The sequence below is a fragment of the Rhinopithecus roxellana genome, chromosome 14, assembly GCF_007565055.1.
Source record: "Rhinopithecus roxellana isolate Shanxi Qingling chromosome 14, ASM756505v1, whole genome shotgun sequence".
NCBI lineage: Eukaryota > Metazoa > Chordata > Mammalia > Primates > Cercopithecidae > Rhinopithecus > Rhinopithecus roxellana.
Genome location: NC_044562.1, coordinates 78,752,628 through 78,779,734, shown reverse-complemented (window position 1 = coordinate 78,779,734; position 27,107 = coordinate 78,752,628). Strand labels below are relative to the sequence as shown.

Here is a 27,107-nt window from a genome sequence, read left to right as displayed (position 1 = left end):
CCCTTTGAGACAGTCTTTCAGATCCTGCATACCAATGAAACTACTGCCTCAGCTAGCCTGAAGGATCCCACTGATGCCAGCTGGTCTGAGGAACCCCATAAGAAACTGATTCAGCAAAGAATGCAGTTTCCCTATCCTCATGATTTCATCTCCCTTACTCCGACCAATCAGCGACCCCAATTTTCCAGCCCCTCGCCCTCTGTGATCCTCTTAAAAACCTCAGCCCAGAACTCTTGGGAAGATGGATCTGAGGATCTCTTCCCACCTCTTTGCTAGGTGCCCCGCAATCATTAAACCCGTTCCCTGCTGCAAACTCTGCTGTCTTCGTGTAATGGGTTTGTTACTGCACAGCAGGCATACGAACCTGTTGATCCTGTATCTCTATCACTAGGATGGAGGGCAGAGGCACGATTAGAGCTCCCAGCAGCCTCCACCTCTTGGCCTCAAGAGATCCTCCTGCCTCAGCCTCCTGAGTAGTTGAGACTACAGGCGTGCACCACCACCCCTGGCTAATTTTGGGTTTGTTTGTTTGTTTGTGTTCGTTGAGATGAAGTTTCGCTATGTTGCTCAGGCTGGTCTCGAATTCCTAGTCTCAAGTGATCCTCCAGCCTCGGCCTCCGAAAGTGCGGGGACTATAGGCAGAAGCCACCATGCCCGGCTAAAAACTGAAATCTCTTGACGGCGAAGAGAAATAAGAAGAGGGGTATAATGACTAAAGGATGTCTGTTTGGAGGCAAGGAAGGTCGCCCAGAGGTCAGGCACGCTCCCCTCAGCGGACACAGCTGGGCTTCTCAGAGCCTCCTAAACCCTGCCTCGCATCTCAAGTCGGCTTAAGTATGCGAAAGAGCTGGGCGACGCGTGCGCACTCTCGGGGAAGCTTGAGTCTCGGCGCCCGCCGTAGACGTCGTGACAGAGGCGGCCCGTTGCCTTGGAGCCAGAGAGACGCGGCTGGGCCTCCACGGCTGCGGAGACGGCCTGCCGCGGGCTTTGTTCACCATGTCGGTGCTGGATGCGCTTTGGGAGGACCGGGATGTCCGCTTCGACCTGTCCTCGCAGTGAGTCTCCAAGATTCCCTAGGGGTCTGCAACCCTGTAGAGGGCGCCGCGGTGCACGTTAGGGACCCGCGGGCGGAGTCTGCACTTCCGCAGCTCGCGGCCCTGGCGAGGGTGGGAGGCTTGCGCCGGTAGTCTGCGCTTCGAGAGACCCTAGGCTCTGGTTGGGCCACTGTGGCCCTCCCGAGGAGGGCGCCGCGGCAAGAGCGCGTCTGATTACACAGTTTTGGTCCCATGCGACCTCCGGTCCCTCATCCTGGCCTGCGGGACCGATCAGGAATGTGAACCTGAGCACGACCGGGGCCACGCAGGGCTTGGCGTCCCATATACACCCACGTGAGCTTGGAATTTCAGTTTCATGGAAGGAACGTAGGTCAGGAGCTCAGGAAACTAGGGATTCTAAAACTAGATATGTAATATCGACACACAGTGTGGGCCCTTGGACAGAGGTCTTCATCATTCAAGCTAGAGTCCTCATGTCTGTAAAATAAGGGAGGTGGGAGTAGGCAGTCTTCAAAAATTCCTAACCACGCAAACTTTATGTCCTTGGTAAGCTTTCACTAGTTATTCATATAAATCACCAACAAGAAGGAGGCTTCTTCTGCGGCCTGTTCTTAGAAATTATACTTTAAATAGAAGCCCTGTTTTTGGAAAGTATGGTAAAGAGAAAGTGGATAGAAACCTCCTGCCCCAAAATCCAGGGCGGGAAATGCCGGTTGGAATACTAAGTGTTGAGAAACGCTAAAGCTAAGATTCCTGGATTAATTACATGGAGCTTCTTAGCTACTTCTTATAGCTCCTTATCATGGACCTCCCCTCCTTAGATGGAATCGTTCCTTTTCATGGACCTCACCTCCTAAGATGGAGAAATGAAATACTGATACATTTTCCAGGTTAAGTAAGGGCTAGATATCTAATGCTAACATGTGAGGCCTTTTAAGAAGAAGAAACAGAAAGGAATTCGTAAAATTACGGACTATAGTAACATTGCGCACATTCTATGACATTTTTTGTCTTTCTTGTAGGGTTCTTAATCCAAACAAAAGTCCGTTTCGTTAACATTAGTAAACATTTATCAGTGCTTACTATGTGCTAGTTACTGTGCCGATAGCTAGAGACAGAAAATAATGGGAAATGATACTCATATCCCCCCATTCTCGTGCAGGAGATACATATAGACAACTACTATAATAAATGTGGTAAGTACCATTCTGAAAAAAAAATGAACGAAAAACTGAGACTGATAGAAACAGAACAATTTGTTCTGCCTGGTGAAGTCCTTGAAGAATAAATATTCATATTATTTGAGCTGGTCCCTGAAGAATGGGCAGAGCCTTGTCAGGGTAGACAGGAGGCGAGTATTCCAGAAAAGAAGAAAAGAATTAAGCGTTAGAAGCAGAGTCTTGGAGCTGTAACCTCATTGGCTAAAGGCAGGGTCTGCTGCAGAGAGAGGTTGGAGGTACAAATAGAGAGATAAATTAGCCAGATTGTGACATTTTTAGCCCAGGATTTTGGACTTAACAACTTCTAGGCAGCGGGAGGATATAGAAGGCTTTTAAGCAGGGAAATGATATGGTTATATCTGTATTTTCAATAGGTAATTGAGTTGACTCTATGAAGAGTGTATTAGAAGGCTCTTTTAGATAGTTTGCTAGGTTTTTTGGACACTGTAGAATCTATTCTATCAGTCAGCAAGCTGCTCTTGTTTCCTTTTGTCACCTGTATCTATTTGCTAAGTTCCGAAGATGCTTTTCATACAGCTTTTTTTTTTTTTTTTTTTTGGAGATGGAGTCTCCCTCTATTGCCCAGGCTGGAGTGCAGTGGCATAATCTTGGCTCACTGCAACCTCTGCCTCCTGGGTTCAAGCGATTCTCCTGCCTCAGCCTCCTGAGTAGCTGGGACTACAGGTGCATGCCACCACACCTGGCTTTTTTTTTTTTTTTTTTTTTTTTGTATTTTTAGTAGAGAAAGGGTTTCACCATACTGGCCAGGCTGGTCTCAAACTCCTGACCTCATGATCCGCCCGCCTCAGCCTCCCAAAGTGCTGGGACTACAGGCATGAACCACCGCACCCAGCCCATACAGCTCTTCTTTAACCATCCCTTCCATAATTTTCTGATGTCCTTTCCTCTACTCAGAAACCTCTGAAGGTTCTCTCCTGTCCACAGGATAAGGCCTAAATCTATCAGACTGGCATTCTGAGTTCTCCATAGTCTGGTTCCTCCTTAGTTATCCCACAGTATTTCTCTCACTACCTGCCAATATGGTCCTTCTTTCCTAGCTTGACTAGCCTTCTCCCATGTCCTTACCATTTCTTATTCCTGGTCTTTAATCAGGACTCTTTTCTTTTCCTTTTATTTTTCAAAATTCAACACCTCCTGCCAATCTGGCTTACTCCAGATGGCCCTGATCACTCCAGGCCCCACTGATCTGCAGGTTCTTGAAGTTCTTGAAGAACTTATTTCTAAATGCATGAACATTTGGTATAGTATTATTTATGCTGTTAGCTGTTTTATGTACATGCGTCTCTTTTCTCCCTAAATAGATTGTAAGCAGGTATAGTTGTAGCCATAAAATTCAAACCTTTATATTCACCTTAGGCAAATGAAAACAAGACCTGGAGAAGTCCTTATTGATTGTTTAGATTCAATTGAAGACACCAAAGGAAATAATGGAGATAGAGGTGAGTATATTTTTAAATGTATTTTATATTCCTGATTTAATTTACAAATGTTGAATCATATTAGCTAGAGAATATATGAAACAGCATCATTTGTCAGTGTAATTGTGAGAAGGGGAGAGTTAAATTCATATAAGACTTTTCTCAGATTTAAACAGAAGAAAGGATAGGTATTAAACATGTAGTTTGGTCATTCAGTAAGTCCTGGTTCTAACATCACGTTTATCCAACGTAACTGTTAAAACTCAAGTAGACCTGTTTGCAAGGGACATTAGTTCTGACCATTGGATCTGTCTTTCCAAAAAAAGAATATGGGGTAGTGAAATATAAGTAGGTCATAGCTGTAGTACCTGGAGCCATGCTTCCTTTTTAAAAATTCAGGAGTAATGCACCATCAATCACCTCTGGTTGTCACCTAGACATGGATATGTGGGGAGCAAATTTAGTCTTGCACTGTGAAATCTATTTGTAGGTCAAGTACTAGAAAATCCTGTGAGACTTCTCTGACTGTCACCGAGGACCAGCACAGCTGGACCCTAGAGCCCCTCCCAAACTAAATCTCCCCAAGGTTGGAACTTTTAAAAGTCCAGCCTGCCCATAGCAGCTGTCTGGAGCCAGTGACCAGTAGGTCTTGGAAGCATCATTACTTCAAGGAAAAAAAATAGAAGATGTGGAATGGCAGCTTAATGTATCCAGCATATGTTTTAGGGGGAGAAGTTTAGAGGGAGGGATGTAAACCTCTTATTAGAAAGGGGTAGGTGGGGAAATAGAGCAGACTTCATTCAGGAAAGGAGGAATCAATATATCATAGAGAAGGAACGGTAACCATTATTGGCAGAACATGCTTACTGTAGCCCTTTGAGTGGCTGCTTGCTTCCTGAGACTTTCTTCTGATCTGCTCTGGGGTGGCATGTAGGCAGCAGGCCCTGTTATAAGCCTTTCTTCTCTGAGGGTGGTTCCCCTCAGAGACCTTATTTTAAATGCGTGAACTTTTGGTACAGTGTTATTTATGCTGCTGGCTCTTTTATGTACATATGTCTCGAACTCCTGACATCAAGTGATCCACCTACTTCAGCCTCCCAAAGTGCTGAGATTACAGGCATGAGCCACTGCTCCCGGCTAATGTACATATGTCTCTTAATAGAGACATGTTAGATAGTAAATATGTCCCTAATAGATGGTAAGCAGGTATAGTGGTAGGTATAAAATTCAGACCTTTATATTCATTTTAGGCAAATGAAAACAAGACCTGGAGATTTTATTGATTGTTTAGATTCAGTTGAAGACACCAAAGGAAATAATGGAGATAGAGGTGAGGGTGGTTCCCCTCAGAGAAGAAAGGCTTAGAAAGGGGCCTGCTGCTTACTTACCACCACCTACAGGCAGATCCTTTTAGTGATTAGGGCCCATCCTTAAAGTAATGCTTAGATCATACTTCTGAAATGCTTCCTGGTGTCTGTCAGGCTCAGATGAGAGTGGAGTATGAAGATCTAGCAGCAAACAAGAAGTCTTAGTTTGTGCTTTTGAGGGTGGAAGAATAATCCCAGCTATCAAGATGGCTGTATTTTGACGAAATCTGAATTAACTTGAGAAAGCCAAGAGAAAGTCTCATACAGATTGGCAGAAACTCTTAATAGAACATTTTTCGATTCTTCAGATACTCATTGAGTGCAGAATCCTGTACTAATACTTTAAAGTAGGAAGGGCAGAAAGCCTCCCTGACCAGAAATCTCCAGTGCCTGAAATCCTACTATTAATAAAAATAGGCCAGCTACACTGGCTCTTGCCTGTAATTCCAGTACTTTGGGAGGCCAAGATGGGAGGACTACTTAAGGCCAGGAGTTAGAGACCAGCCTGGGCAACATAACAAGACCCTGTCTCTACAGAAAATAAAAAAAATTAGTCAGGTGTGGTGGTGTGGGCCTGTGGCCCCAGCTAATGGGGAGGCTGAGGTGGGAGGATCACTTGAGCCCAGAAGGTTGAGGCTACAGTAAGCCATATTCATGCCACTGCACTCCAACCTGGGTGACAGTGCAAGACCCTGTCTCAAAATAAAAATGGAAATAACTGTGTGTGTGTGTGTGTGTGTGTGTGTGTGTGTGTGTGTGTGTGTGCGCGCGCGCATGCGCCAGACCTCAAAAACCTTTAGAAATTTTACAGGAGTACGCAGTGCTTCTGGTCATTAAGGAGTTAAAAAATGGAAGGGGAATCCTGCCTTCTAGCCATCTCCTTCCCCTCCCTTTCAGCAGTTTGAAAATGACCAAGTTAAGACATTGCCAAGTTCAAGAGCCCCCTATGTTAAAACTGTATCCCAGAAGATTAGCATATTTAATCCATTTTCAACTGTTAGTACCCTGACTTGAAATTATCAGATTAGCTTTGTACACTGCCCATAGCTCATAGCCCAATTATAGAGATAAAATGTTGCTTAGGTGTAAAATGGCATAAGGAAAACATAAACAATGTATCTATGATCAGAAAGTCAGTTATAGAAATGAGTTTGTAAAGGATTAAAATACTGTATTAAAAGGCTGTGTGAGAATAAAAGGGACAGCCATATTTCAGTGTTTGGGAGATTAGCAGAAACAGGGACAACTATATTTTGGTGTTAGGCAGGATAGAGAGGAAAGTCCATGTCTGGAACACTGGGTTTGGAGCTGTAGGCTGGGGTTCTTCAGCAGAAAAGAGGTAGCATTAAAAATCCTAGAGATTGTAGGAGATGTACCAAGAGCAAAGAAAAAGGCAAACAGAGGTGGTTGGTGGTTTTATATGGCAAATCCTTCCCACTCCATAATTTCTCCTGGGACTGACATAAAAATGTAAAAGAATCCATAGATGTCCTGAGCCCATAGCACATTTGTAGAGATAAAATGTTGCCTAGGTAAAATGGCATAAGGAAAACCAGTGTATCTATATTCAAAAAAAAAAAAAAAAAAGTCAAAAATGAGTTTGCAAAGGATTATTTTTTAAATAGCTGGTATTTGGGGAATGTTTATTGACAGTCACTGTTCTGAATCTTTTATATAAATATAATCTCATTTAACAATAATGAAAACAATAAAACAAAAAATTTAAAGTAGATGCAGTCATATTTATTTTCAAATGAGGAAACTGAGGAATAGAGAGGTGAGTTTACTTTTCCAAGGTCACGAAGCTAGGTGATGAACCTGCCTACATTGATTTCTAAACTGGTAGGGTCATTATTCTCTTCTCAAACATTTTTAGTCCTCCCTAATTCCAATCCTAAACCTCACCCCCAACTCTACTGCCTCCATTCCTAATAGATCTAAGTCTGAACTTATTTGTCTAGCATTGAAGAACTTCTAGTATATCCAAAAACAACTTTTATCACCTTTGCTGCTGTCTTCCATTTGTCCAACCAGGTCCGGCATTCTTCTCCACCCTGTTCCCCTTGCCCTGGAAAGATAACTGGTATAGAGTACATCTAAGGGTTCCTTGTACACTCTTGCTTCCAGTGGGAAGAGCCATGGCAGAAGATCAAAAGGAGGCAGGAGTATGAGGTCTGGGTATTTATTGCCCTGGTTCCTTCCCAATGAAGGGCTGGCTGTGTTTCTCCTCTCAAAGCAGTCAGCTCCATAGGACTCTTGTTTCTTCCAGATTTCATGAACTGCTGCTCCCTCTTTTGTAAATAAACCTCAGTTATCCTAACTTGAGTGTGCCATCTGTTTTCCACTGGACCAATAACTGAAGGATACTATACCTAGTCTTCTATGATCTTGTGTGAACTTTATAATCCAGCTATGCTGGGTTACTTATTGTTTGTCAAACATATTCTGTAATTTTCCACAATCTCCCTTGAGAATGTGTTCATCTTTTTTAGAGCCACATTTGCTATCCAGTTTCACTCAAGTATTCATACAGACCTAGTTTCTCTGATTTTAGACATTGTAGAGGTTTTCAGAAATAGTATAATCTGGCTGGCTGTAGATTACTCATAAAAAGAATTTTATGATTGTAATTTGTTGGTGAAATAATCTGTTTAAACAAAGTGAGTCTTATTATTTCAGAATATCTCAAAGCTAAGATAATATGCTAATTGTGTTGTACATCTCTAATACACCTAGTATGCCATTCTCAAATTTATTGTTTTTTTCTTGGAGCATCAGTAAGGGATCACTATTGTACAGGACACATTTTGAGAAATGACGTATCTAACTTTGTACTTCAGTGTATGAATATCAGTCTGATGCTAAGATCAAAAAGTATAAAACCTTAAATAGACTTCAGCCTGACCATAACTTCTTAGGAACAAAATAGTTTGCTCACAGCAAAATTGTGTGTATAAATATATGGTTCATTTAAATGAGAACTGCTAAGAAAGTACTCATATAGCAAGGATCAGCATGTGTGTGAGAGTTCTTTGAAAAGTGTGATTTCAGTGAATAGCTGTGTAATTATCCTATATTCATTCTCAGTTGTACACATATGACTTGCTGGACCCCAGAACAGCTTCTACCAAGACAAAAAAACTAGTACACAATTCTTTCCTCAGTCAGTTTGAGTTAGAGCAAAGCTATTGGCAGAGAACATCTGTATCCCTCATATAACTGTCAAATTTTGTTTCTCTGGGATTCTGAATCATATATTGTATACCTTATATAGGTTGGATATGCACAATATTTCCAGTTAATAAATATATGAAAAATATCTGAGTGTTGCTTCTGGTACTAGGCCAGAAGTTCCATAACCACCTCATTCAGTGCTGCAAAAACGAGTTCTTATTTAAGTTAACCTATTTTTTGTCTGTGTGCTTTTAGGTAGACTCTTGGTAACAAATTTAAGAATTCTCTGGCACTCTTTGGCATTATCAAGAGTCAATGTTTGTAAGTATCTTTGTTAGACAAGTCTGAAGAAAAAAAATCCTTTGTCAGGTGAATTTGCATGGTGCCTTTGATACCAAAGAAGAATGTAGAAATCTTAAGTTGATAAAAATAAAACACCTTCAGAAATCCTAGACATCATAATGCAAACGAAATTATCCATTATTATTTTTGTTTGTCCAGTTTGTGTCTTGGACATATGTGAGATTAGGGCTTTAACCCTGGTTCTTGTTTTTTGATTATTTTTGAGAACATGCTATCCCTTGTTTTGATTAATCCCAAAGAAGGAAGAAGCTCTAATAAAAGTATAAGCTTTTCATTGTGTTAAATTTTGTTTCACTTATTTTTTAAAAGTATTTTAGATTATCCAGCTAGACTTGTTCTTTTTTAGTAGTAGTGCTAAAACTTTCAGTAAAGAATGCTGCAGAGGCTTTTAGGGATGAAGACTTCCTTTTTCCTGTGTTATATTTTTGTGTGTTCAAAGAGACAGAATTGACCCTCTAGTTTTTTTAATTATTTAAATTTATAGTTATTTCTGTAAAACTTTTAAAAGTTGATTTATATATATGTTTAATTTTTTAAACTGTTAAAAGTTCTGTATATACCTTTTTTTTTTTTTTAGAAAAGTATTTTTTCTCAGTGTGCCGTATCATGCTCTTTACATTCTTTGCTTTTGGATTTTAGCTGTCGGTTACAATTGCATATTGAATATTACAACAAGGACTGCTAACTCTGTAAGTCTAAAAAATCTTATTGAAATATATATATATTAAAGAAACTAGGTATTTGAGGTTGATGTTTGATTTCACTATAAAGGAGAAATTGCTCTTAAAATCTGAACTTTTAAATAAATTTGTTCTTACAGAAATTACGAGGCCAAACTGAAGCTCTTTATATACTAACAAAATGTAACAGTACTCGTTTTGAATTTATATTTACAAATTTGGTTCCTGGAAGCCCTAGACTTTTTACTTCTGTGATGGCAGTACACAGGTATAGTAATACTTTATGGATTATTGAATATTTTTAGTTTATGGTTTTAGACTGCAACAGTCCCCAACCTTTTTGGCACCAGGGACCAGTTTCATGGAAGACAGTTTTTCCACGAATTGGCTGAGGGTATAGTTTCGAGATGATTCAAGTGTATTACATTTATTGTACTTTATTTATATCATTATTATGTACTCACCATAATGTAGAATCAGTGGGAGCCCTAAGCTTGTTTTCCTGCAACTAGATGGTCCCATCTGGGGTGATGGGAGACAGTGACAGATCATCAGGCATTAGATTCTCATAAGGAGGGCACAGTCTAGATCCCTCGCATGTGCAGTTCACAGTAGGGTTCGCATTCCTATGAAAATCTAATGCAGCAGCTGATCTGTCAGGAGGCAGAGCTCAGCTTTCCTTGCTCACTCACCCCCTAACCACTCACCTCCTGCTGGGCAGCCTGGCTCCTAACAGGCCACTGACCAGTACCCCTTTATTGGTGGCCCGGGGGTTCGGGACCCCTGTTGTAGAGAATAAAACTTAGAAGTGTGGTACCATCTTCCTCCAAGCTCTGTTGTAAACATCAGAAAGATATTGAGAAGAACATGTTTTATTATCATTTAATAAACACTTTGAAGGTATTTATAAAACACATAAAACTACTGAAGATTCATTAAAAACTTCTACCGGATTAAATTAGCTACCAAGGTAGGTAAAGTGAAATAAAGAATTCATTCAATATAGCTAAACAAGTTGCATAATTAATTAATTTAAAAGATTATTTTTCTAATAGGTAGAAGGCATGTTTGAGTGTTTTCCCTGAAGAGTTTTATTGGTATTTTGGTTTGTTTTAGGTTTGTAGCCCTTTTTTTTTTTTTTTAATAGAGGTAGTGTCCTGCTTTGTCACCCAGGCTGGAGTATAGTGGTGCAGTCATAACTCACTGAAGCCTCAAACTCCTGAGCTCAAACGATCTTCCTGCACTAGCCTCCTGAGTAGCTAGAACTACAGGTGTGCACCACCCTGTTCTGCTAATTTTTTTAAATGTTTTTCTAAAGCCGGACGTGGTGGCACACGCCCGTAATCCCACCACTTTGGGAGGCTCAGGTGGGTGAATCATTTGACGTCAGGAGTTCAAGACCAGCCTCACCAATGTGGTGAAACCCTGCCTCTACTAAAAATACAAAAAAATTAGCTGGGCGTAGTGGTGCATGCCTGTAATCCCAGCTACTCAGGAGGCTGAGGCAGGAAAATCGCTTGAACCAGGGAGATGGAGGTTGCAGTGAGTTGAGATCACTGCACTGCACTCCAGCCTGGGCAACAGAGCAAGATTCTGTCTCAAAAAAAGAAAAAATTTTTTTTTGTAGAGACCAGGTCTCACTTTGTTGTCTAGGCTGGTTTCCAACTCCTGGGCTCAAGTGATTCTCCTACCTTGGTCTACCAGAGTGCTGGGGTTACAAATGTGAGCCGCTTCACCCAGGCTGTTTTGTTTTTATATTTTTTCTTCTTGTTTGCTAAATTCTTTTTACTACCTCGGCTTTTTTTCTTTTTTAAACCAGCCCTAAGTGCTATGTTTTTTTTTTTTAAGCTTTGCTAAGATGAAAGGATATACACACATATGTATGTGTATATATGTGTGTATATAATTGTGTATGTATGTGTATATATGTGTGTATTTAATTTGTATTTGCCAGTGAAGTTGACATTTTTCATATATTTTATGTATTTTTTGGCTTCTTATAAATTTCTTAATTATGCCCTTAGCTGTCATGTATATTGCAAATATTATTTTTAGTTTCCTAGTTTGTTATTTGATTTTTAATTTTATTGCTGTTTTGATCTATATAATGGTTTAATTTTTAAGATATAATTCACATAAAATTTTACATAAAATTTACAATTTTAAAGTATACAGTTTGATAGTTTTAGTATATTCACAGTACTGTTCAACTATTGCCAAGATCCAATTCCAGAATATTGTCATCACTCCCAAAATGAGCCCCTTACCCATAGCAGTCATTCTCCATTCCCTCCCCTCCACAGGCCCTGACAACCTCTAATTTATTTTGTGTCTCTTTGGATTTGCCTATTCTGGAAATTTCATTTACATGGAATCATATAACATGTGGCCATTTATGTCTAACCTCTTTCACTTAGACAGTGTGTTCAAGGTCCATCCATGTTATAGCATGTATCAGTAGTAGTAGTAGTTCATTCCTTTTTGTAGCTAAAGAATATTCCATTGTATGGGCATACCACATTTTGTTTATCTGTTCATGAGTTGATGGACATTTGGTTTTTTTACTTTTTAGCCATTATGAATAATGTTACTATGAACATTTGTGTATAAGTTTTATGTCAACGTATGTTTTCAGTTTTCTTGGGCATATACCTAAACCTTAGCTCTTTATTTCACTTAAAGAAGTACTGTGAAAAGAGGCCGGGCGCAGTGGCTCAAGCCTGTAATCCCAGTACTTTGGGAGGCTGAGACGGGTGGATCACGAGGTCAGGAGATCGAGACCATCCTGGCTAACATGGTGAAACCCCATCTCTACGAAAAAATACAAAAAAAATAGCCGGGCGAGGTGGCGGGTGCCTGTAGTCCCAGCTACTCGGGAGGCTGAGGCAGGAGAATGGCGGGAACCCGGGAGGCGGAGCTTGCAGTGAGCTGAGATCTGGCCACTGCACCACTCCAGCCTGGGCGACAGAGCGAGACTCCGTCTCAAAAAAAAAAAAAAAAAGTACTGTGAAATGAAAAGTTCTAAATGGAATATGAAGGGAACAGAAGCTGCTTGTCTTTAATAGCATTAAAAACACTATGTGCTTCTCCAAAAATATAATTTATAGCATAAATAGTTTCCATTTCTTCCACTGGTTAACTATTGATGATAACAGCACTAAAGAAAATTAAGATTTACGGCCGGGCGCGGTGGCTCAAGCCTGTAATCCCAGCACTTTGGGAGGCTGAGGCGGGTGGATCACGAGGTCAGGAGATCGAGACCCTCCTGGCTAACACGGTGAAACCCCGTCTCTACTAAAAATACAAAAAACTAGCCGGGCGCGGTGGCGGGCGCCTGTAGTCCCAGCTACTCGGAGGCTGAGGCGGGACAATGGCGGGAACCCGGGAGGTGGAGCTTGCAGTGAGCCGAGATCGCACCACTGCACTCCAGCGAGACTCCGTCTCAAAAAAAAAAAAAGAAAATTAAGATTTACAAGCAGAGTGCTAAAATTCTGCTCTTTCACAATTTATATATTAGAAGATTAATTAAAATAAAAATTAGAAGTTCAACATTGAATATATGAATCTAATAGTTATTAAGGCTAAGAAAACTTTACTTTTGTTAAATAGGTAACTTAGCCTGTTTATGTAAAATATTAAAATTAATCAAAAGTTAATCAGGGTTTCTGTATTTATTATCAATAGATATTGAAAAAATTATAGGGATTTAATTCTCTTTCTCTCCCTCCCCCTCTCCTTTTCCTCCCTCTTTCTCTCCCTCTCTCTCCCCGTTCTTCTCTTCCTCCTTCCCCTTTCTCCCTTTAGGGTCCCTTTTGGAATCAGTACAGATTCATTCTAGTTTTCTGTATAGAGGTAGATATGAGCATGTTTTCAGGTTGCAGTGAGAAAAAGTAATTGTTTTTGTTTTTGTTTTTGTTTTGAGACAGTGTCTCACTCTGTGGCCCAGGCTGGAGTGCAGTGGCGCAATCTCAGCTCACTGCAACGTCCGCCTCCTGGTTTCAAGCAATTCTTCTGCCTCAGCCTCCCAAGTAGATGGGACTACAAGTGCGCACCACCACGCCTGGCTAATTTTTGTATTTTTACTAGAGACAGGGTTTCACCATGTTGGCCAGGCTGTTCTCAAACTCCTGACTTCAAGTGATCTGCCCAGCTCGGCCTCCCCAAGTGCTAGGATTACAGGTATGAACCACTGTGCCTGGCTGAGAAAAAGTATTAATAATTGGACACCTGTTTATGTCCTTTGAAAAACAAGGAAATGAAGAAAAGGTAGCATTTTGATAGAAAAAGCAATTTCCATATGTATTGAAAAATAGGGGCCAGGTGCGGTGGCTCATGCCTGTAAGCCCAGCATTTTGGGAGGCTGAGGTGGGCAGATCACGAGGTCAAGAGATTGAGACCATCCTAGCCAACATGATGAAACCCCGTCTCTACTAAAAATACAAAAATTAGCCTGGCGTGGTGGCATGCACCTGTCGTCCCAGCTACTCGGGAGGCTGAGGCAGGAGAATCACTTGAACCTGTAAGGCAGAGGTTGCAGTGAGCCAAGATTGCACCACTGCACTCCAGCCTGATGACAGAGTGAGACTCCATCTCAAAAAAAAAAAATAGGTTATTGAGATAAAATATGTAAATAATACACTAAAATGACAAATTGTACAAAAAACTGTAATTGCCAGACCTTATTAAAAAGAAAACTATAGCTGGGTGCAGTGGCACATGCCTATAGTCCCAGCTACTCTGGAAGCTGAGCCAGGAGTATCACTTGAGCCCAGGAGTTTGTGCCTGGCTTGTGCAAGGTATTGAGACTTTGTCTCTATAAAAACAATTTTTAAAAAGAAATAAAAATATTAAATTTATCATAATTATTTGAGAAATGTTCATAAATACTAACAACTGTATATTTTAGTAAGTAAGTAAACATAACCCAAGAAAATCACATTTTCAGTTTGGATTGTCTTTTGTTTGTTCTTTTTCACAGAGCGTATGAAACTTCTAAAATGTATCGTGATTTTAAATTAAGAAGTGCACTAATTCAGAACAAGCAACTAAGACTGTTACCACAAGAACATGTATATGATAAAATAAATGGAGTATGGAATTTATCCAGTGATCAGGTACTGTGTAAAGAACTCGTGAACCTTTTGGGAGAGTGTTTTGGTAATCATTTTTCCATTCATCGTTGGATTTATGTAGTCAGTTCTAATTGTTAAAATTAGCATTATAGGAAAGCATATTATTTTTCGATAAGTACAAGTTAGGTTGACAATAACATCCCTATTTTCAATTCAATACAATGAAATACCTGATAATCCTGGAATGTCTCCTTAATTAATGAATCAAAAACTCCTGGTGCTATGCTAGGTGGTAAAGATATAACTATGGAATACAGTAACTCCACTTCTACCCTTATAAAGAATACAATCTAATGTGGATTGTTGGGGGCTGTTACATATGTTTTGTTTCTCTCTCTTGCCACAACTCCTTTGCCTTAACCTGTCCAAGGTTTTGATTGATAATTTTAGTAAGGTCTAACATTTAGGCACTGTGCTAAGGGATTGATTTACATGGGATATTTAATCAGATCTCCATTTTACATTTGACAAAATACATCAAGAAGAATTTCCCTGTGGTCAGACAGTTGGTAGGTACTAATAGTTTAATGATTAGGCAGCCGGACTTTAAGAGTCCAGGCTGTCAGTCATCTAATTGTACTGCCATCGATGAATGATGAAGTCATTGATACTCAATTTTGGTATTTCTTGCTGCTGTAAAAATAAGTTATTCTGGTGATTAGAAAATTAAGAATGGGTATCTAAAAAAGTGATCATTTCTGTATCTCATTGCCGTCTTTTACAGGGCAATTTAGGAACCTTTTTTATTACCAATGTGAGAATTGTATGGCATGCAAATATGAATGACAGTTTTAATGTCAGTATACCATATCTGCAAATTGTAAGTACATACATTTTGATGACCTTATTTTAACATAAAATAAATATTTTTGTTCAATAGTTAATTGGACTTTTAGGATTAGATGAGTTCTCTCTCCCTTTTTTAAGTGGTAGCAGTTATTAGCTGAGAGCATATTTTAAAGATGTTGATAATTTACTATGAAATATTTCAATGTAGAAAAGATCCAATTGTACTACATTCCAGAGAAGCAGCACCATTATCAACTTGCTATTAGAATAGAAATATACTGGATTCTAAAAATTTAAATAGTTATACAGAGTAAGGTGTCTTAGATTCCATCCAGAGGGCTTTAATAAAGTTTTCTGTAATTTTTTCATGAGGCAGGTGTGTGGTGCTTCCTTGGCACAGCTTTAGCACACTGATCCACAGTTTTTCTTGGCTCTCTTGTCACTTTTTGCTCTAAAGCTTTTAAAAGCCAGAAGGAATTTATTAATTCTGCAAATGAACTGCTTTCATTGTGTTTAGGTACAGAATGGAATACAAGCTGGATTCATACCACAGATTCAGTGAAAGGAATCAAGATGATTTTTTGTGATAATACTTTCAGCTTAAGTTCAGTTAAAACTGTTAAAATCAGGCTGAGCATGGTGGCTCATTCCTGTAATCTCAGTACTTTGAGAGGCTGAGGCGGGAGGATTGCTCGAGGTCAGGAGTTCGAGACCAGCATGAGCAACATAGCTAGACCCCCTTCTCTATTTTTTTTAAAAAAACAAAACTGTTAAAATTCAAAATAAGAACTGACTGTATCTGAGACCAGTTTGTTTTGGGAGTAGCTAAAGATAGTTCTTTGTACTCTGCTGCTGCTATGATAAATAAGTGACTCATTGAAACGAACTGTAAACTTCAATCCACTAAATAATTTAATTTTATATGAAGAAACTACTTACAGAATTCTAGAACAAATTAGATGGAACATAAAAATAGTTAATGAAAATCTCATGAGGTTATCCTGTGATAATTGCCCTTATTGTAGGATATATAGTCTTAAGACTAAATTTAGAGTTTTATTAATATTTATTGAGTAGACAGAATGTATGTGATACCTGGAAAATACCATTTTTAAGAAAAGAATTCCTGGTTCATGAGAAGACTAATTCTTTACAAAATATTCCCAACCCTATCTTTAGCTAAATTATTTGATTTCTGAGTTTCTTTAAAATTTCTGATCATTCATTCATTTTTATGCCAAATTTTGAGTACCTACTCTGTGCCAGGTGCTAGAGACACAATCATGAAAATCATGAACCAGTATACAGTTCCTGCCATCAAGGGGCTTTCAGTCTGATGGAGAAAAGCAACATATTAAACAGAAAGCCATAGAATCTCATAGGAAGAAAATTATTTCTTGCTATAAAAAGAAACATAAGAATTTATAATCAAGGCTGGGACAATGTAACAAAATCTACATAGGTATTTGACAAATTGGTCTTTGTATTGCTATTGCTTTTTTATATTGCATTAACGTGTTATAGCTTGCCTAACCTAACTTCTATTACGCTGAATAATTACTGAGTAGTAAACAACCTTGTGCTTTCTGTTCTTTTTGTTATTTAAGAATAGAATTGCCAAATATGGCCTCTGGAATGAATTCAAGCGGCCCAAACAACTTGCAATCTGATATCATCACAGTCTGTCACTGCAGCAGTCAGTCTAACTTCAGCTCTACACCTCAGCCATTACCCTGACCCCGCTCCTATAGATATTTATATCAGCCTCTTGCCAGTTTCTGTCTTACCAGCCTGTGTCACCCACAGACACCTGGTTAGATTACCTATTGAAAGCCAGAATGCCAGTGTTCTGTGATTCTTTTTTTCTTTTTATAGACAGGGGTCTCCCTCTGTCACCCAGGCTAGAGTATAGTGGCATGGTCCTGGCTCACTGCAACCGACACCTCCCAGGTTCAGGTGATCCTCTCACCTCAGCCTCCCGAACAGCTGGGATCACAGGCATGCAACGCCATACCTGGCTAATTTTTTTGTAATTTTTGTAGAGACGGGGTTTCACCATGTTTCCCAGGCTGGTCTCAAACTCCTGGACTTAAGCAGTCTGCCCACCTCAGCCTCCCAAAGTGCTGGGATTATAGGCATGAGCCACCACCCCTAGCCAGTGTCCTATGATTCTTAACTGGGATTGTATATACTCTTGGTGGGGTGTAAAGTAGCCCAGGTGAAAGGCCAGGTTTTCATAACAATTATCATCAAAGCCTTTCTTCTTTTTCTCAGTCTGTTTCTCAAAGTTGCCTGTCTGTCTAGAAGCATGGCATCCCATCATCACCTGCCAGATTACCCTTCTCTGGGCTTTCGGTCTCCTGGTCATAGTGTTAGGTCCTCCGTGGTTCTCCCGTACCCTGCCAGCAGGTACATTTTCTGTCACTTCTACAGGCCCTACCTGCCATTCTGCGTCTACTCTCCCCTTCTCCCAGGCCACTGGTGTCACCACCTATATTCCGCTGACCAAGCTTAGTCCTCACATCACATTTACCAGTTGATGTTAATGACACTTGATCTATCCCAACCTTCCTTGATGTCTAGTGATAAATAGTCAAACTTATTTTTAAAACTTAAATAGAATGGAGGTTCTTTTAAGAATGTAGCCACCTATGATGGAAGAAACAGAAGGCACATGTGACTTTAACAAACTAATCTAGCCTTAGGAGCTACAAAAGACACTGGTTTACCAAAACTGAAAGATTCCTAGTCTTTTGTTTAAAAGTTCAGACTGGGCACTGTGGCTTATGCTTATAACCCCAGCACTTCGGGAGACTGAGAAAGAAGGATTGCTTGGCTGGGCGCGGTGGCTCAAGCCTGTAATCCCAGCACTTTGGGAGGCCGAGACGGGCGGATCACGAGGTCAGGAGATCGAGACCATCCTGGCTAACACAGTGAAACCCCGTCTCTACTAAAAAAATACAAAAAAAAAAACTAGCCGGGCGAGGTGGCGGGCGACTGTAGTCCCAGCTACTTGGGAGGCTGAGGCAGGAGAATGGCGTAAACCCGGGAGGCAGAGCTTGCAGTGAGCTGAGATCCGGCTACTGCACTACAGCCTGGGCGACAGAGCGAGACTCCGTCTCAACAGAAAAAAAAAGGATTGCTTGAAGCCAGGAGTTCCAGACCAGCCTGGACAGTGTAGTGAGACCCCTATCTCTACAAAAAATTAAAAAGTAGCTGGGCATGGTGGCACATGCCTGTAGTCCTAGCTAATCAGGAGGCTGAGGTAGGAGGAGGATCCCTCAGCCCAGGAGTTTGAGGCTGTGGTGTGCTATGATCACACCATTGCACTCTGGCCTGGGTGACTGAATGAGACCTAATTAATTTAATTGTCTCTAATTTTAAAAAATGTTCACTACCTGGAAGTGAGAAATATTTGAGTCAGGGAACTTTGTGCCTATATCAGAGATGTCTTTCTTGTGTTGCCTCTTAAAAGTTTGCCACCTGTTTTCAGTTTTGTTTTTTATTTTATCTCTGCGGGAGTTTAATGAAGGAAAGAGGAGAATTCTGTTTTTTAGATTATGAAAAGTAAATACTGTGTAAAGTTTAAAAACTGAGTTAAAGAGTCACTATTCAATTAATAAAAACTTGCATGTTTTTCTTTTTCATTTTGTATCTAGCGTTCAATAAAGATTAGAGATTCAAAATTTGGTTTAGCTCTTGTCATAGAAAGCTCTCAGCAGGTAAGATCTTGTTTATTTTTATTAATCTTTGATTTTTAAAACTATGTGACAGTCTAGATTGTTAGTTTTATTTGTATAGTAATCAGTTTACATCTGAGAATATTAGCTTTAATATGAAGTTATATATGAAGTGTTTGAAGTCATATAGAAATTGTCCCCAGAGGAAGAATCCTGCTTATGTTTTTTTGTTGGACAGACATGATCATTTGTGATCATCACTTATTAATGACAGAATCAAGTCATTGTGCTGAGGGCTTTTCTTGCATTATCTCAATCTTTACACAACCCTACGATACAGCTACTATTTCTCCTCCATTGTATAGTCAAGGAAACTGAGGCTTTGAGAAGTTAGGAACCTTACCCATGATCTCACAGCTAGTAAGTGATGGGGCTAAGCTGTGATCTCAAGTCTGACTGATTTACCAAGACTGTCTTTGAGAAACACAAACATATATTTGTGTACACACACACGATTTGAGGTCTTATATTCTCACACACACATTCTATGCTATTTATAACCTGCTGTGCTCCATTATGCCAGGTTTTTGCAGAAATGCATTTAAATAAAACATGCTGGTCTCATGGTAGTAGTTTTGACTGGCTAAAATTTTAAACACATTTTTTTAAAGTGTTTTATAAAATTACTTATCTACCTTCTAAGTTTAAACATGAATGTCTGCTTATTCCTTTCCCCTGGCCTACAGCTGCCATTTATTATTTACTCTGTTCCAAGAACTGTACCAAATGTCATATATATGTTTCTCTTATTTAATATGACAACTTGATAACCATTTTATGGTTAGAAAATTGAGGCTTAGAAAGGTTAAGGAAAGTTTCTAAGTATCCTACAGCTAGTGAATTAGTGGTAGAACCAGAATTTGAACATAAAAGCATGTGCTCTTAACCCAGAACATATACTCTCACCTATTACGGTGTGCTACTTAGTTTTTTAACACTTCTCTCAAAACACTGTATCATGGCCCCGTTTCTTTCCTAATTCTTCAAGGAGATAGCCTCAGATGGCCCGTTTCCTTTCTTCTTTTCATGTAGTCTGTTCCTTTCCAAGGCCTAGTTCAAGAAAAACATAGTTCCCTTGGCCTTCACAGTCTACAGTGTATTTTTTAAATCTTGAAAGGTTACCTTTGATATTTCAGATGAACTTATATTTGGATATACTTCAAAATAAGCCTGCGTTGGGGGAGGAGGGGTTCAGGTGAGAGCGGGGTTACAGATGAAACAGAGTTGGCCACGTGTTGCTGCTTCTTGAAGCTGGATGATGGCTCCGTGGAGGCTCCCTTGTGCTCTTCTGTTTTTGTATATGTTTGAAATTTTTCATAATAAAAAGTTTAATTGAAAAAATGAACTTAGGTATTATGCTCTAAAATAAGGACAATTTGAGCTATAATTTATCTTATACTATGAATACTGTTCTTCAGACTTGTTGGGTTTTTTATTATTATTTTATCTTGTAGAGTGGTGGATATGTTCTTGGCTTTAAAATAGATCCTGTGGAAAAACTACAAGAATCAGTTAAGGAAATCAATTCACTTCACAAAGTCTATTCTGCCAGTCCCATATTTGGAGTTGATTATGAGATGGAAGAAAAGGTAATTTGTTGAGTATGTGAAATAAAGTTTGCATTGCTTTTATGCAATCTATAAAATTCAGTTGTAAATACCACTGTGCACCATTTAATTTTGAACTGTGTTTAAAATGGTGAATATACAGATTCTGCCCAAGTGGGCACAGCTCCTGGATTATCACTAATTGGTACCTACCACCTGTCTTCTAATTGGCTGCTTCATCATTCATTCCTGCCCTCCATACCTGCCCTTGTAGGTGGGCAGCCACCTAAGTAAATTTCCATGTGCAATGCTCCTCTGATACAGACAGACTTGAGTCTCTCACTCTGTCAGATTTTTATTTTACTTCAGCCCCCTATGAGCATGGACAAACCTTACAGGCCTCATGAATACCATCTTCTTCCTTAGTACTCCACAATATAGCAACTCCAGGAGTAGGCTACATCAACACGGCCTGCATCCATTCCTGTTGATCCGGACTTCTGCCATATCAGTTATGAAATATTTTGCATCTCCTGCCCACATGTCTGCTCTTTGTCTTCTTCATGATTTCTTTCCCGGTTGCTGCTAGTATTCCCTGCTCTCCAGGTACATGAGCTCTCTTTTGCCTTCACTTGTCTCTCCAGCTGGGACCCTCATCATCCAGTCTATCAGTTGTGTCCTCACTACCCACTCCATTAGAGGTGTCTTTTGTTACTTACGTTACTGTCCACTCTATCACCAGTACCCTTGCTAGAGGCGCTAGCTCTGATGTACTTGCTGTCCCCTCTATTGTTGGTGCCCCCCACTGTCTGCTCTATCACTGGGACAGTCACTGTCCAGTCTGTCAGAGGTGCCCTTGCCATTTGCTCCACTGCCATTGCCCTTGCTGTCCTCTCTGTCCTGGTCCCATCACTGATCACTCGATTGTAGACTCCCTTGCTGTCTGTTCTTTTACTGGCACCCTCATTATGCACTCTATTGTTGGTGCCCTTGCCGTTTACTTTATGATCAGTGCCCCTGCTGGGGCTTCTTCGCATGCTGAGCCATGTCACAGCCATTAGTTGTATCTCTCCTTCTGCTCTTGGACTACAGCATGTGACTTTAGTGAGGCCCTTGTTGCCTGGTAGTGCTCCTTGTACTTAATTTTTTCCCTCCCTGTCAAATTCTAAATATTTGTCCTTCTAGCTAAAACTTGCATCTGGGTTTCTGACATTGTATTACATACACTATCTAGGTATTTCATCATCTGAACCATCCTTTCTTTTTCTTCCCAACATGCTCTTCTTTCAGCAGTCTCCCTTTCACTCTGCCTTCTCTGTATATTCCTTGGTAATATCACCTGCTTGTTCAGCTTCTTCAACTTGTACTTTTGTGGATGACTCTAGATCTTTCCTTCTGACCTTGACATATTCTTTCAGTTTATGGTTCCAAATACCCTTGAATATTTTCATATAGATGAGCATCCCAAATGAGATTAGTGAAATTTCTTATTTCAGATTTATCTTAGTAATTTAAATAATTATACAAGTCAATAAGATACACTAGGACTTGGATGAGCATCTCAAACTTGGCATACCTAAAACTGGCCTCCTCATCTTTTTCTCAAAAACAGCAACCTGCTTATTGATTTGTTTACCTATGTTTTTGGCACTGTCAAAGTCAGCTGCACTCAAAACTTTGAAGTATTCCTTCATTTTTCCCATTATCTTATTTTACACTTTCAGTTATACCAGTTCTCTTCCCTGTTTCTAGCTATTATTCTTCTTTGTAAAATAATGTTGCAGAACAGGCATGGTCCTTAGAACCTGACTTTCAATCCCAGTTTCATCATTTATTTGTGATCCTAAGCAAATGTGAGCTTCGGTTTTCTCAGAATTGATATAGGGCTAGCCACGGTGGCTTAAGCTTATAATCCCAGCACTTTTGAGCAGCTGAGGGGGAGAATCACGTGAGGCCAGGAGTTTGAGACCAGCCTCAACATAATAAGACAACATAGTGACACCCTGTCGCTACTAAATTTAAAATTTTTAAATTTTTAAAATTTAAAATTTTTAAATTTTAGATTTTAAATTTAAATTTAAAATAAAAATAAAATTTAAATTTTAAATTTTAAATTTAAAAAAAATTTAATTTTAAATTTTAAAAATTAACCAGGTGTGGTGGTGACCCGCCTGTAGTCTTAACTACTCAAGAGGCTGAGATGGGAGGATTGCTTGAGGTCCGGAGTTTGAGGCTGCAGTGAGCTGTGATCATGCCATTGTACTGCAGCAGTGACCTATCTCTTAAAGCAAGACCCTCTCCCTTAAAAAAATAAAAGTGAAAAACTGACATAATCTTTCTTAGAAAGTTATTGATCATGTCCATTAAATGCCTGGCACATGGGAGATGCTTATCAGGTTAGTTCCCCTACCCATTCTCTAAGTTTCATTTGTTCTCTTCTCCTGTTCTTTGACCCCAGTACGTAATAGCAGCTAGCCATAATAGCTCACTGTCTCACCTCATGTGACTCCCTGCTCAAATGCCATCTCCTCAGGATCTTCCCTGACTGTTCTTCTAAAACAGCAATTCCCATCACTTTATTCTGCTTGCTTACTTTCTCTCTCTCTCCTTCCTCCCTTCCTTTCAGAATTAATCAGTCTCCTCCACTATAAGTGATCTCCATGAAGTCAGCGGTTTTTGTCTGTTTAATGGCTATATCTCCACCAGTCAAAACTAGCACATAATAGTGAATATTCATAGTTGTTGGATGACTGTGTTAAACATCTGCTGTTTGTCATTCACTGCTCTAAGCACTTTATGCACCATCACATTTAATCTTCCCAACGATACTGTGAGGCATATTATTATTATCCTTATCCCGCAGTTAAGGAGACTGAGGCTTAGTTAATTTACTTGCACATAGTCACACAACTCTGAACGTGGTTGAAACACTAAGGCTATCCTCAGCTTTGTTATAACTGCTTTTTGTAGGTTGAATCATATAATAGTGTTGATATTTTATCATTTTGACATAAAAAATGGTAGTTTCTTATGGTTCAACATAATATTTAGTTATCGGTCATTGTGTTTTATCTTTTTCTCTACTCAGTAAATTATAAACCCTTTGTGTTTAAGGGTAGGATTTTATAACCCTTGTTAGTACTGGCATAGTACCTAATATAACAAAGGGGATATTCAAATATTTGAAAAATAAACAAATAAATAAGTATTAGTTCTACATTTTATTCTTTACCTTTAGAATATTCCATAAAAATATTAGTTCTTTTACTTTTCACAAATTCTATATAATGACTATTCTGAGGAAAATTGAACATTTGCTATTATGCAAAACTTAGTTTTTCTAAACAATGTGAAAGAAACTGAAAGTCAACTCAGTTTTTTCTTTAAAGATATCTGAGTATTAAGTATGTGTAAATTTCTCTCTCTAGTTCTTTTCATGATATTGACTTCAGATATGAAAGCTTAGGTTTACTTGATTAGTGTTATTACTCAAGTTAGTTTTTTAATAAAACAACGTGAATTATACCATGATTTTTATAGACTTTAGTAGTTTGTAATTGTTATTTTAAAAGTATTTGCAGTTCTCATGGTACATTTAATATTGTTTTTGATGCATTTTAACATCTGCTGATTTTCAGCCCCAGCCACTTGAAGCTCTGACAGTCGAACAAATTCAAGATGATGTAGAAATAGACTCTGATGATCACACGGATGCTTTTGTGGTGAGCATCACAAAGGAGAGCATTAAATTTCTCAAGGATTTTATCTCGGTCTTGTTTAATAAAATAATAGTGTAAGTGTGTGAAACACCATATAACTTGAGATTTTGATGGTATCTTAAACCTGAGTTTGAAGATAATATTTTTAGTGAGAGATTTCTTTTGTGACAATAACTTTTAAATTACCAAAATCAGAAATACTTTGAGGCCAGGCACTGTGGCTTACACACGTGTGAGGCCAGGCACTGTGGCTTACACACGTGTAAGCCCAGCACTTTGGGAGGCCGAGGCAAGCGGATTGCTTAAGGATAGGAGTTCAAGAGCAGCCTGGCCAACATGGCAACATGGCAAAAATCCATTTCTATAAAAAAAGAAAAAAAAAAAGGAAAGATACTTTGAAAACTTAGTTATTCAGAGGATTTTAGGATTTTAGATATGTAAAGTTTTTTCATACTGTGAATAGAACATGTTAAATATTGTTAAATTAATTTAAAATCTATACTTTCATTAATTTTTGTGAAATGTTCATCTGTTATTTTTTAGGGATCTTGTTTTGAAAAGGACATGTATTTGAACAATAGCCTTCCTATTTCCAAATTGGTATCATTTAACTTATAGCCAAAATAATAGTGCTTTCTCCATTCTATGGCTGTTAATCTGACTAGAATACCTGTCTGGTAACAAATACTTTGAAACAAAGGTGTGAAATTAGTATAAAATAATTATACTACTACCTCAAACTGTATTCGCTTGCTGACACATTGAAGTACTTGTTTTGTTTTGCCAGTATCATCTTCTAAACCAAATGTAGGGAAGAAATTGTATAGCTTCTAAGTCATTCTTTTTCTTTTCTTTTTTTCTCTTTTTTACCTGTTTCTTGCCATATGATGGTTAAGTCATTCTTTTTTATCTCCTTTCAAGTTAACAGTGCTAATCATACATTACAAAGCACATTTTTTACAACTTAAGGTATAACTCTTGTAAATATTAACAGAGTGAATTCTGCTACCAGCATTGTAGAGATAGATGAAAAAAAATTACACAGTAACAGAATGTGAAATACATTTAGTTATAAAATCATTCTGCAAATTAAGTACCTTAGCCCACTGATCTATTAGAATATTATATGTCCAGTTTGTGAAATAGAATTTTCTTTGTCTTATAGGCTTATTTTGCTGATGGCAATAAGGTAAGGACATTTATTTTACCTACAATATATGAAAAAAGTTTCTAAATTCCAACATTTCACATTCACAAACTTATGTGAAACCTATTTTTTTGTTTTTTTCCTCTTCCTTGCCCACCTTCTCTATTCCCATCTTATCCTCCTGTCTCCCAAAAAGCAACAAGATCGTGAACCAGTATTTTCAGAAGAACTGGGGCTTGCAATAGAGAAATTGAAGGATGGATTCACCCTACAGGGACTTTGGGAAGTAATGAGTTGATTGATCTTGAGTTGAGATGGATTTCTATTAAAGATATCTCTAGTTTAAAGATACTAGTCACCTGCCATAAGTCATGGAATAGTTTTTATATTTACAACTTTTATATTTAAAACTTGTAAGAGTTTTTTTAATGATTGGGGAAAAAGTCATTTGGAAAACTTCAGTTTTCTAAAAATTATATTTAAAATTGTCATCAAAATGTACCTAGTTTATAAATGTTTATTTTGTACTTAATACCTGTAAAGTCTTAGTTTTCAGATATTAAGTGACTGTATCATGTTCAGTTTAATAAAGAATTTATGCAGCACCATTTAACGTTTTGAAAGTATTATTTAAAAGAAAAAGACTATTCTTATGGAATAATCAAAATTCTGCTTTCTTAATTGTAAAAATCTGGTTTAAATATCCCATGGCTCCTGGCCAGGCGTGGTGGCTTATGCCTATAATCTCAACACTTTGGGAAGCCGAGGCAGGCAGATCACTTGAGGTCAGAAGTTTGAGACTAGCCTGGCCAACATGGTGAGACCTGTCTCTACTAAAAATATAAAAATTAGCTGGGCGTGTGGTAGGCACCTGTAGTCCCAGCTGCCTGGGAGGCTGAGGCACGAGAATCACTTGGACCTGGGAGGTGGAGGCTGCAGTGAGCTGAGGATTGCACCACTGCACTCCAGTTTGGGCAACAGAGCAAGACTCCGTCTCAATAAATAAATAATAAATAAATAAATAAATAATCACATAGCTCCAAATGTAAACCAACTCTAATACAAATTGTAATCCTTAAACCTATCATTTTTGTAAAAACTAAAAATTACAACTAACTCTGGAATACATCAACCCCCCTTTAGAGTGTTTTGGATGCCATTTTGTAAGAATCTCGATGTAGTTTTGGCAAGAATACGTTTACTCTGTAAGAAAATAGTTTTGTTTATTAGCTTTCTCTTTGTATTTATTGAAACTTCTTTGAATTTTTAAGAATAAGATATTATTTTTCTCATTTCTTGGTTAGCTAAGACTTGTTGACCTCTAGCATCATTCATTGTTTTTGACCACTGTTTCCATGTAAAACACATTGTAAGGAATCTTTTTCAAATAATTGAAATTAGCCAAAGGAGCCCTCTTCTTCCAGAGGGAAAAGTTTGTAAAAACATTTAAAATAAGATGCAACTCTGTATACAACCATAGACATACAGTACAACCAAGTACTAACCTAAGTTTATTAAAAATCAACAAAAGCTACAAACTGGTTTCTTCATTTAAATGGAAAAGGATTTCTACATTTTAAGGGTTAGAATTATAATAAACTACCTTTGTGACGGGGGAAAGAGTGTATGAAAAATTTGTACTGGTCACAGATAAAATGCTGCCATAACTATTGTTTAAATATTTTTTTTCAAGGAAAAGAGACTATAAAATTGCCAACTAGTAAGGAATAATCTC

General features: G+C 38.7%; 1 protein-coding gene across 3 annotated transcripts; it reads left to right on the top strand.

Moving 5' to 3' along the window:
• Nucleotides 1–886: 886 nt before the first annotated feature.
• BBS5 (Bardet-Biedl syndrome 5) lies at nucleotides 887–26,201 on the top strand. 3 transcript variants are annotated; one of them, XM_010354419.2, is made up of 12 exons: nucleotides 887–1,055; nucleotides 3,653–3,735; nucleotides 8,511–8,576; nucleotides 9,258–9,307; nucleotides 9,439–9,566; nucleotides 14,277–14,412; nucleotides 15,155–15,250; nucleotides 18,879–18,941; nucleotides 20,414–20,548; nucleotides 24,145–24,299; nucleotides 25,391–25,414; nucleotides 25,569–26,201. In XM_010354419.2, exons 1-12 carry the CDS (start codon nucleotides 997–999, stop codon nucleotides 25,615–25,617), a joined length of 1,044 nt encoding a protein of 347 aa, XP_010352721.1. In that variant the 5' UTR covers nucleotides 887–996; the 3' UTR covers nucleotides 25,618–26,201. The 3 variants fall into 3 exon arrangements, with proteins under 3 accessions (XP_010352721.1, XP_010352722.1, XP_030772236.1); XM_010354420.1 differs by having other exon boundaries at nucleotides 24,145–24,228; nucleotides 25,569–25,723; XM_030916376.1 differs by lacking the exons at nucleotides 887–1,055; nucleotides 3,653–3,735 and adding an exon at nucleotides 4,611–5,044.
• Nucleotides 26,202–27,107: the final 906 nt, after the last annotated feature.